General features: G+C 38.6%; 1 protein-coding gene across 16 annotated transcripts in view; it reads left to right on the forward strand.

Moving 5' to 3' along the window:
• fryl (furry homolog, like) overlaps positions 1-12087 on the forward strand; it is a 74892-nt gene that overhangs the window by 29469 nt on the left and 33336 nt on the right. For 13 of the 16 annotated variants that reach the window (XM_040040049.1, XM_040040048.1, XM_040040051.1 and 10 more), the window contains 11 exons: positions 2166-2374; positions 2748-2801; positions 3861-4000; positions 4120-4216; positions 6201-6280; positions 6598-6678; positions 6978-7146; positions 7742-7834; positions 7932-8030; positions 8663-8764; positions 10630-10674. In XM_040040049.1, the coding sequence (XP_039895983.1) occupies positions 2255-2374; positions 2748-2801; positions 3861-4000; positions 4120-4216; positions 6201-6280; positions 6598-6678; positions 6978-7146; positions 7742-7834; positions 7932-8030; positions 8663-8764; positions 10630-10674 (1080 nt within the window). In that variant the 5' untranslated portion in view covers positions 2166-2254. The remainder of the gene's footprint in view (positions 1-2165; positions 2375-2747; positions 2802-3860; positions 4001-4119; positions 4217-6200; positions 6281-6597; positions 6679-6977; positions 7147-7741; positions 7835-7931; positions 8031-8662; positions 8765-10629; positions 10675-12087) is intronic. The other 3 variants (XM_040040045.1, XM_040040054.1, XM_040040053.1) reach the window with 1 other exon arrangement.

The raw sequence follows: 12087 nt of genomic DNA on the forward strand, positions 1-12087 counted from the left end.
GGTCTTTTTTTTTTTTTTCAACTTTACCATTACTGGCTTTGTATTTTCAGTATTAGCTGTAACTATTTTAATCTCAGTGGTGGCAAATATTTGGAATATACTGATTTTTTTTTTTTTTTTTTTTTTTTTAATATAGACCTACAAATCTGTATTTAAACAGGTTTGGTGTGCTAATAAAAGTTAAAAAGCAGATGGGTGTAGTGTTAATGAAACATTGGCAGAATTTGCTTATGGACATGTTGTGCTACAAGAGAAGAATTTATACCACACACTTGGTTTACCCTATCACAAAAAAGTAGCTTACATCCCTCTGTTGAACAAGTCAAGGCAGAGCTAGTCTGACAAATAACTACCCATAAAATGATTTTAACATTTCAGCATGTATAAATAAAATGAGCTAGAAAGCATTTTTTGTCGTGGTTTATGAATTTTGCTACCTCTGGGGAAAAAAAGCAAGAGATGGCTACTTAGCTCTTTTCTAGTATTTGTAAAAACATTAGCTAATCTTCTGCTGATACAGCTTCATGTTTATCATACAAATATGAGCCTGCTATCAACAGCCTTATCTAATGTCTTGGCAAGGAAGCAACACAGGGTATTTCCCAATCAGACTATGCCTTAAAGTTGTGTGTAGCCAGTGTGCTCCCTTTGATCACAATAGAGAAGTAGATTCATAAATAAATGTGTAAAGTATAAAAAAAGGTATAGTCATTTCTAGGGATGGGTATCGTTTAGGTTTTATCTGATACCAGTACCAAACCGGTACTTTTGAAACGGTGCCGGTGCATAAACGGTGCTCAAAACGGTGCTCAAAACGGTGCTTAAAGAATGGAGAACACAAAATTGGTCCAAAAACCTCTCGTTTAGCTGTTTTTTTTTTTTTTTTTTTTTTTTTTTTTTTGTAAAAAGATAACAATGTTAGCCTTTTCTGCAGTTATAGGGGCATATATGGTATCACTCTTGGCTGGAAGCAGTGCTTAAACAATGGAAAAAACACAAACTTCGTCCAAAAACCTCTCATGTTTAACTGTTTTCCACTTTTTCTTTGGTCATTTTAGCCTTTTTGGCCAGGGTGAAGGGAGTATCTGCCATGAAACAAGAAGACAGCCACATGTAACTAGTTTGCTAGTTCACCTTACATGCATTAATGTAATAAAGTGTTTAGCGTACTCAACGTGAATTACACACGAACAACATTAAGCTACTCACGCAGAGAAGAACGGCTAGGGGCCAGGACTCTCCTCTTCGGGTTTTTGGGGGATGTTGCTAACTCCAGGTCCGATAACAGGCACCACACCCGCAGTAGATGTGTACGGTGTGAGGGCTCGCAGCAAGCTATCAAATACCGCGCATTTCTCAGTTTTGGAAAAAACGCTACACGTCGCCAGGTGTTTCATCAGATTCGAGGTGTTACCTCCTTTGCACAGTATCACAGTATCAGCTTAAAGCACTTGTTGGAGGCTGCTGACTTTGCATCTTTTGCTGTGAAGTACAGCCAGACTTTGACGCTTCGCCTTGGGCATTTTAAACCTGTAGCTCTGCTCTAAAAGAACGTACGTACCTGGGCCCGCCTACTATCCTTGGAAACGTAAAATGATTGGCTAGAATCTAAAGTGTATCACATCTCAGGGGAAAAAAAGCACCGAAATGAAGCACCGAAATGTGCGCTGTTTTTCAGTCTGGTTACTACTGTTTATGTCAGATGGCATCGGATACCGGTACCCATCCCTAGTCATTTCAGACTAATTTAGCAGAAAGAGCTGGTGTGTAATATTCTAGATTTAGAAAACCAAATATTTAGTTGGTTTTTTTTAAAGATAGATTACAATAACTAATGACATGGCTCTAATAGGAATTATGATTATCCCTGTGTTTGCTTTTTCAGGTGATTTGAACCCATTATGTGCAGTATGAGTTTAGAAAATGAGCTTTCTAAAAACAGACACGATTCAAATGGAAACTGTATGTTTGTTCTAGTCGGCGCTGCAATTGCTCTCTCATCACTTCAGTCATTTTACCTCTTTAGGAAACGTCTGAGCTTGTGTTTGGATTAGAACGAGCGCATGACCTTGCATTTTTTCCAAGAGTCTTGTTCTTAACATGACCATGCTGCTTTGACTCTCACTGTATTATTTCCTAACCTCTACCCTCTGGCACCTCTGCAGCTTCTGCACCAGTCAGCAGCAGCGTGAGTAGACGCCGTGCACCCTCCTCGGTGACCCCCCTCTCGTGGGAGAAACACAACATCGCCGCCATGTCGAGCATCACCATTGACCCTGAGCTCAAGCCCGGGGAGTTTGTCATCAAGAGTCTATTTGCTGAGTTTGCTGTGCTGGCTGAGAAGAAGATCGAGATGGTGATGGCTGAACCGCTGGTGAGTCCACAGGGGGTAAAGTAGATGTAAAGAAACACAGGAAATGTAATTTAATGCACAACATGTGACGCAATATACTGCTGAGACAGCCTCTTCTGTTTTGCAACCAACTGCCAAGTCTTTAACTGTCAGGCAAATGTTATTGTAAATGAGCAACGGCATTGTTGTACATTTAATGTCTTTTACATTAGGTTGCTGTCAGGTTAATATTTGTAGCCTCAAGTCTTAACTTTGCTGTCAAGAATTTTAGCGTGGTTCACTAGCTTAATAGTGGGCTAAGCAATCTGCTATCATGCTGTTAACAAAAGTATCCCTGCTGGGCTCGTCACACAATAATTCTCGTTCTGTCTCTTTCTCTCCAATACTTTAACAGGAGAAACCCCTGTCCCGTTCCCTCCAGAGAGGAGAAGACTCACAGTTTGACCAGGTCAGTTCAGCCGTTGTAAAGATTACGTCATGCATTTATTATGAGTTTGACAGTTTCATTTCCTACATGGACAAACAACAGTCACACCTCTGTGTGCGCACTGTGTTTAAAACACCAGCTCTACCCAATCAATGCTTCATTCAATGGTTCGTCTGTCCCTCATCTGTAGCTGGTGCAGGACTCTATACAATAGGCGCGCCTGCTACAGAATGCTTTGTTCAGCACAACACAAAGCCAATGAGGATATGGTGGTATAGATCCAGCTGTCCCCATTGTGAGTGAGGGAGAGAAAATGGGTATAGAGAGCGCCAAAGTGAGAGTGTAGAAACGCTGTGTCATCCTCAGCAGTAAATCAGCATCGGGTGCTGGAGTGTATCTGCCTGGCACCATAAGGGCAGAGAGAGGAATTGCATAACTCTCCTGCATGGCATTTGTCATCCAACCACCCTCCTCATCATGCTGTGCTGAACCTTAAACACACAAATGTGCATATACTCTTAAATTGTTAATGCGTGCTGACCTGTTAATGCAGAGGCAGAAGGCACCAGCTCACGTGATCACTGACGCAATCACAGTGCTGAGATCTGCAAGTTATTGTGGTCTTAGACATAAACGCCTCAGAAGCATGTGTGCCTTCTTGGAATCCTTTCGATTTGCTTTTAAATACAGTCCTGCTTTGTTTTTTTAGTGATGTAATTTGATATTGCATTAAATAAAGCCATGTTTGTAGTGTTTTGCATGTCTTCTCTCACTGCACTATGACTTAGACACTTACACTCTGTCTTTGCACTTTAAATGCTCAAAGGTGCATTATGCCAGGAAATAACTAAAAGTTTATGTCACACATCTAAATAAGGCCCTGAAATTTAGTTAAGACTAGTGTTCTGTACTCACCCTAAATGCTCCTCATTAGTTATAAGTACTGCTTGTGGAGCAACCTTCTCTACACACATACTGTAATCTGTATAGGATTAAGTTTTTGAATCTTGCAAATGCTGATTTTGTGTAGTTTTCGTTGGAATAGCCAGCTGTTATAACAAGCATGTTGTTGTTTTCCAGTTAATAAGCTCTATGAGCTCAATAGCAGAACACTGTTTGCCCTCCCTATTGCGCACACTGTTTGACTGGTACCGGCGGCAGAGTGGCACTGAAGACGAGTCTTATGAGTACAGGCCTCGCTCGAGTACTAAGTCTAAAGGGTGAGATACTTATCATTGTTTCATTCATTCTTAACCTTCTTCTCTCGAACAAAAAGATTATGGGCAAAAATGATTACTTTAGGATTATCTTTTGACTTATTATATTTCCTGTTTTGCAGAGATGAACAGCATCGGGACAAAGATTACCTTCTGGAGCGTCGGGACTTAGCCATAGATTTCATTTTTTGTTTAGTTTCAGTGGAAGTTCTAAAACAGGTGAGTTACCTGACACTCTGTGTTTAATGATTTACACTGCCTATAAAAACAATTTACCAGTCGGGTTGACGAATGTTTACATATGGAAGAAGAAGTGCAGTCACCTATTTGACCTGTTGTTGACACGATCGTTCACTGGTAACTAGTGAGTGGTTGAGAATGCAGTATATTTTTACTGCATGTAGAACTGCCTTGTTACTTTGGATATATGTCCTGTATATCAGATATGCATTTCCTGTGCAGTTGAAGACTTCTCACTGTAATTGATTTATGAAGTACAGTTTTATTACATAAATAGCCAGTATACTCATCCACCTTTTTGTTGCACCCAGTTGTTTGGTTGAAACAACTATTCTCTGCTCTTATAAGCAGCTTGGTTAAAACACTTGGTTTTACACAGTTATTCATACTCTTGGCTCTGGCTCTGCTGTTCAAACCCTTTATTTGAGATTAGCAGCAAATCAGAAAAAAGTTGGCTTATCGTAAAGTCACACTAGAAAAAACAGTGGTTGGAAATCATTGCATGACCAAAATTATTGTGACAATGGGTTGCTTCACAGATGGGGACCAAGTCTGCAACCACTTGTTGCAATCTTTGACACAACAACACAATGAGAAACAGAAGAGAGATTTTTGGCAAAACTTCACAAACTTCCAAGGTGGAAGAGTAAATTTCTAAGGAGGTTAAAGCCACAGCAACACTTTTAGTATGAGCAACAACTTTATTGTTTGACTAATGTGTTTTGATAAAATGGCAATAAGATGGAGTCAGTCTGCTATCAGCTTGCAATTTGAATGTTGGCAATTACACACCATCTTTTTGTGATAATATTACGATTAATTGGAATGAATCGGTGAAAATCGTCAGTTTGTTGCATAAGACATGCACAGAAATTCACGTTAACTACTCACAGTCAGTATTCCATGGAAACCCTATAATTTATGTTTGAAGTAGCAATTCAGAAATTCCTATACATGTGGTGGCATTCTTTCTGCGGGATGGCAGTTGAACTGCAAAATGAGGTAAACGCTCGGCAACCCTGGCTTTCGTACAAGAATATAACCACAATACAACCAGTTTGCAACCAGTTGGCAGCCAACTAGTAAAAGAGACAGATTCCAGACAAGATCAGCTCAGATTGACTCAGATTGATTGCAGCTTGTTGTCTGTCTGAGTTTATAAATTAGGCCACAGTTCTTTGCAAAACAATTGAGCAATTGCAATCAGTCTGAGTCAGACTGCCCGTGTTTGGAAACAGGTGGCCTTGTATTAAGGGACCTGTACAACCACCTTGCAATCGAAAGTATTCGCCCAAGGGGTTGCATGCTCAGCCTGGGCAATCAGTTGGTTGCTTTAGCTAATTGCAGTTGGTTACTGATGGCAACAAAACCACCAGTTTTTTTTTTCCTAGTCGCGAAGAGGTTGCAATCCTATTTTTAGGATTATTTCAGCTTGTTTCATACTAAGGATGCACTGAGGGGCTGCACTAAGCCCCCTTGGTAATGCAAATAAACCTGTGAAGCATGCAAAGCTGCTCTAGTGAAGTCCAAGAATAAGAATATGGAACAAATGGGAAATAATACTATTAACTTCTGGTGTCATCATTTGTGAGACAGTTTGAATTACTGTACTTTTTTTCCTGATTCAACTCATCAGTGATTTGCTGACTAACATGTCAGTTTTATTATATATTTGTATTGTTTATGTTGTGGTGGAGAAGTGAACTACAGTGTAGCTATTCAGAGCTTTCCCACTAGGGAGCACAAAGTTAATAAATTCAGTGGCAACATACCAACTCCCAGCTGAGTGTGTTTCTAAAGTGGACTGTTGAGAACTGAGCAGCATTCTGAACTAAGAGCCAGTCCCTAGGGACCAGGGCAGAGTTGTCCTTGGCTTTGCTCCTGAAGGGAGAGTAATGAATGGTAGCTAATGAGAACTATCAATGCTTCTAATAAGACTAATGATTTCATGTTTACGTCACAGATTCCTCTTCATCCAGTGCCAGATGTTTTGGTACACGAAGTCCTAAACCTGGCATTCAAGCACTTTAAACACAAAGAGGGGTAAGTAAGCATCAAACTCCAGACAGAGAAGTGACACAGATGAATAAGACCAGACTAAAAAGTGCTGATGAATATACCCTCTTTGGCTTTGCAGTAGGGAGTCAGTCATTTATTCATGTGTGTTTGAGCAGACTGGCTCAATGCTCATTATTTGCATTTAAACAAGACACAAGTAGCTCTTGTTCAGCATCGTGAGTCAACCTCAAGTAAACACAGTTACTTTAAGTGCTTCTGTTGTTGTGTGAATAGTTTTTTGATGTATGTTAAATAATTCAGCAGTTGTTTGACTTGATGCCATATCCTTTATTAATTTCCAGGTACTGTGGACCCAACACTGGCAACGTGCACATCATTGCAGACCTGTACGCTGAGGTTATAGGGGTTCTTACACAGTCAAAGTGAGTAAGCTGAAATGTGCCTTTTAGCGTAAGACTGGACAAATAGTTTAGTTTTTCACATTTCTCATTAAAAGAAAACGGTCTGAATTGAGCACAGTGTAATAGATGGGATTAGACATTTGTTTGTACAAATATTGCAACTGAATTTTAGAACAATTAAAACCATTTAATTACATTCTTTAGTAATTACATTTAAATGTGCATTGCCAGGCAGAATGTTGCCTATATACATTACTGTGTACAAACTCTTGTTAGGAGGGTTTTTGTAAGTGCTAATATATCTCTGCCTCTGTGCTCAGGTTCCAGGCAGTGAGGAAGAAGTTCATCACAGAACTGAAGGAGCTCAGGCAAAAAGAGCAGAGTCCTCACGTAGTCCAAAGCATTATCAGTCTCATCATGGGCATGAAGTTCTTTCGGGTTAAAATGTATCCTGTGGAGGATTTTGAGGCTTCGTTTCAGTTTATGCAGGTAAGTAATACTATTTATGCAGAGTATACCTGCAAGTGTAACTTAGATGCGTTTGCAGAATTGTACCAGATGTTTTTGTTTTTTTTTTCTTTTTAAACTGCTGCCCCTTTGTTCAAACTCAGCAGCTCTCTGTAGCAATGGCTCATATAGCTAAATGAGTAACGATCAGAGGTGAGGTCTGCCAAGAATTGAGTGTAAATGTATTTCAGGCTTTGCTAGGAGCTGTGAATGGAGCACTAGCTTTTTCATTAAAATTTATACAGTGGTTGGGGGAAAAAAAACACTCGCTGTTCTGTCGTACCATTATCAGAATTTCCTACTGTCTTAATGGAACATGCTTTGGTTTATGTCCTTTTACTCCCATAGGATCTTGTACCCAATTATATTGTCTGATCACTGCATTTCTTATCACACTGGTTAGGTCTGTCTATATATTTTGCTTGGGTCCAGGCCTGTGATTTATTTATTTATTTATATTTTTCAATTTTCTATTTAACTCATGTAAATGGAGTGTAATGACACGTCTTCATGATGTTTGGCTAGTTTGTATCCGCTGCATTCTTGTTTACATGCATGCCCTTGGTATCCTTCCTAGGAATGTGCCCAGTATTTCCTGGAGGTGAAGGATAAAGACATAAAGCACGCTCTTGCTGGCCTTTTTGTCGAGATTCTCATCCCCGTCGCTGCTGTGAGTAACCAGCAAAGCATTGTGTAATTTTGGACTGTTGCGTAAACATTAAGTCTGAATCTCATTTTGCCAAACTAATGTTCGGTTCATCCTCCAGGCGGTGAAAAATGAAGTCAACGTGCCATGCTTAAAAACCTTTGTGGAGATGCTCTACCAGACAACATTTGACCTTAGTTCTAGAAAGAAGCACTCTTTGGTAATAACACTGACATCTATTCTTTCCTCTCTTCCTCTTCAGCCCTGACCCTGTTTACTTCAAATTTTTAACACTTCCTTTTCTTTTTCTCTCACACTCTATTCTATTTATCCCTTTCGTATATTTTATTTATATATGTCTCTCTATTTATATGTGTGTGTGTGTGTATATATATATAATATTCTGCTCACGTTCTGTAACTTCTGTTGGTGCTGTGCTATTGGAAACCGAATCTTATCTTATCACTCTTCTTTTATTTTGTCAACACCATTATTTTGCCCCCTGACCACCAAGTCTGACGTTATCATCCAGATAATGTTATGTTTAAAATAAATAAATACGGTCTCTCGTCTTTGTCCGTTATATTTTCTTTTCTAAAGGCAGGCCTTGATTTTCTGTTTTTTCATCCCTGTCTAATGTAACATGTTATGTTGACGATGCTTCCAGCAGTTTTAGTATTGTGCAGATTGCGATAAATAGATCTTTTGGTCTCAGCTTGTGATACCGTCCTTGCTTTTGGTCTGTGTTTAGTGTAGGAGACCTTTTGTTTTCAGATCAGAAGCACATACAAAAAATTCAGACCTCGTGAGAAAACCAGTTTATTTTGATTCTGACACCGTCTTTCTCCCCAGGCTCTGTATCCCCTGGTGACATGCTTGCTGTGTGTCAGTCAGAAGCAGTTCTTTCTCAACAACTGGCACATCTTCCTGCAAAATTGCCTCTCGCACCTCAAGGTAATGTTAGCATCATCCTTTACAATCCAGTTCAATTCACAAAGGTTGAATTCAACAGTAGATTTATATTAAGGTATTTTAAAGTCACTACACTTTTTCTAATTCAGTTCAAGTCTGAAAATGATATTCTGGTGTTTTTATGGTAGTGCAAAGGAACCATACAATTTTTTTTTTTTCTTAAAATAATTAATATAAAGGTTATTTCTATCAAAGTAAACAAAATCTTGGTATCCTGATACTGATATGTTGATCGAAGATGTTGTCTTTGTTGTCAAGGGTGTGCTCTGTGGTTCTGTCTCAGTATCAAAATGTGCTTTCCCCTCCATTATCAATAAACCAGATCTGGACAGGAATAGCACTTGATTTGATCATGTCAAAGTAAAGCAAAGTAAAGCTTTTGTTTAATGTATATAATATGCATGGACCATATATACTCAAAAGTGGACAAAATGGAAATGTGTAAGCAAAAATTATTGTATTTGGTTGTGCATCTACAGCTAATTTCAAAGATGCGACTCTAGCACTTTTATATGCTGTACATTTAAAGTAAACCTGTAATGAAATGTCAACTGTAATGCACAATGCATACTATGTTAATTCAAGTGCTGTTTTCACTCAGGTCTGTTAATCACTCCTCGTAAACCAATTACAAAGGGGTCAAACCTGTTTTCCTCCTGTTTCTGACCATTCAACCCAGAAGCAGATTGACCAAATCACTGACTGACTGCCTGACTTAATGACTGTCTTTCCCATTCTGCATTGATTGTCCTTTGAGGAGACTGTTTGATCTTCCGGTGGATAAATTACACTTTGCGTCTTTGTGACTTTCTACTGCTATCCAGTGGTTTTGAATGCCCGTCTGTCTTTTCAGTGATCTCATTCCAGCATTTTCTTTCACTAGAGTGACTGTTTTGCATTTCCTCTGTTTGAAAAATTATAATCAGTAATTTTCCCAAGCGTTGATAGTGATTCTGTGATTGAGATTTGTGATCTTGTGGGTTCGTGCTATGGTTTGACTGTAGTGATGATTTCAGTGATTTGCCGGGTCATGCTTTTAACCTTGTGGCTGCTCTTGAGAGCTATAAATGTAAGGGCTCTGCTTCACTTAACAAATTGCATCATTTGAATACTTGGTAAAAGTCAAATTCAACCAGGTGAGCGAGGTAGTTTTTTGTCTCTACGCTGAAGCGAAAAGTCAAGAATTCATGTTACTTGGTTGAATAATTATACGAGTTATTTACCTTTATTTATATGTCTGCATGTAGTAAATGCACGATGGAGTGACAAAAAATACACACAACGTTTCCAGAGATTATGCTGTAGTTTTGCAGCCCTGTTTTATAATCTGAACCCCACATGGTTAAAATACAACTTGTTAAGCATGGATTTTGTGCGGAATAACTGAATTGGCCGTTGCTGCTCATTGGCTTAATAGGTGAAATGGATAAATATTGTGGCATTTTTCTTTTTTGTCCTTTGTTTTTCCGTCCTTGTGTTCGCCTTGCATATATTCCTTTCTCTGTAATTTCCCTCTCTGTGCGTTTGATTTCTAAACCACAGCACACCTTTTTTTACTTTGCTTTTTTCCCAATAAATAACATCAAAATATATCAAATACAAATGAACTGTTACTTTACTCAACATGCAAGTGGTATGTTGAAGAGTTCATTATTTTTCTTTTCGGTTTAGTTGATTTATATACTGTCACACTGACAAGAGTAAAGAGATTTTAATCTGCTCTTGTCATATCTGTTTAGGCTGTGTGTCTTTGTTTTTGCTTATAACTTGCATGTGTCCCTCCCCAAACCCTACATTCTTTGTCTCCTGTTTTTTGACCCTTTTTTTTTCACGTTGGCTCGCTCCAGATGCCGTCTAACAACAGCATCCGAAAGCAGATTGAGACGCTGCAGGTGAGTTATCTGGTGACGGTGGCTAGCTTGATGCTCCCTTCCTTTTAACGGTCCAGGGTCCTGATCACGATGTAGGCTAGTGCAGTTGTGAAGAGGCTAATCGTTCTCTGGTGTGACATTGAAGCGTTGCTCAGTGAAAACAGTAAATGAAGGGCACACTTGAAGCTATTGTTGTTGCTTTAGGCTTTGTGGGTGAGCTGGTTTGTGTTTATGAGCAGTGGTGTTTTGCTTTCGTGTCTTTGTAGTTAAATAATTTCATTTTGACTGTTGATACATTTTTGCATGGTGAGATGCACAGTAGTGGGAAAAGTACTTAAATCTTTAAGCTAGTTGCCACAGCATAGAAACACTGTTACAACTAAAACCCCTGCGGAAAAAGTTTCTTTTATATGATAAGAAAAGCATTAGAAATGACATCTACCACACTACGCTTACTTATTGCCAAAGTAAAGGAAGTTATCGTATGCTATTTATATTATTAATAAATTAGCGTGACCTGTTACTGCATTTAAGTTGTTGATGGATAAATGTGTAAGTTGATAAAGGTGGAGATTATTCTGTCTTTCTGCGTGATGAGAGGGTTTAGAAGAATCTAACCTATAATATGTCGTTTTTAAAAAAAAATTGGTTAATTATTAACATTTGTGTACTTTTTAGCACGTTGAATGCACATTATAGTGGTCATCAGACTGGTGACGATATCAAAGACATCAGGCGTATTTAATATGTGGATGATTCAGGTGTAATTACAGGTTCATGACTATATGAGCCCCACAGTGTTGTAGTGTTTAAAGTGTGGCCTCTTTTTCTTTCACATGTATACCAAGCAAGCTGTTACAGCATATGCAGGAAGAGTAGACACACGGTAGTGTTGCAATAAAATGCAAACTCCTGTTGTTAATTACGTTAAATATTAATGTAAGATTTCATTATGTCAGAAGTGATGTGTTTCTGGTATATATTACCAGAGGGTCTGGCATAGACAGGAAAATATATTTCAGCATTTAATGATGTATTCATTATCGCAGTGATACCTTTATTTGCCTGCTGGGTTGGGTTTTAGTTTATGTAGCGACAGCTACACTGTAGTCTCACTGGTGCTTTTTCAACCCTTCACACAAATCGAGTACTTGCCCCACTGGCTGTACTCGATTTGTGGCATCTTGATTATGTTACAAAAGTAAAAGATATTTTAAAAAACGCCATAGTAGGTCAGCTGTTGTGTTGTTTGTGGCTTTGGTGTTCAGTGCCAAATGTTAGAATGGGAAAAAAAAAATGATGATGATGTTGTGCATGTATAAGAGGGTTTTTTTTGAATTATTTTATTGGTGTTATTTAGTACAGAGCTATTAAAGTTTATTCACATGCTTTAAAAGCATCTTATCACAAGAGTTTATGTTGTTAAAAAAAATA

This window comes from Simochromis diagramma, unplaced genomic scaffold (assembly GCF_900408965.1).
Source record: "Simochromis diagramma unplaced genomic scaffold, fSimDia1.1 OVJJ01000026.1, whole genome shotgun sequence".
Taxonomy (NCBI): Eukaryota; Metazoa; Chordata; class Actinopteri; order Cichliformes; family Cichlidae; genus Simochromis; species Simochromis diagramma.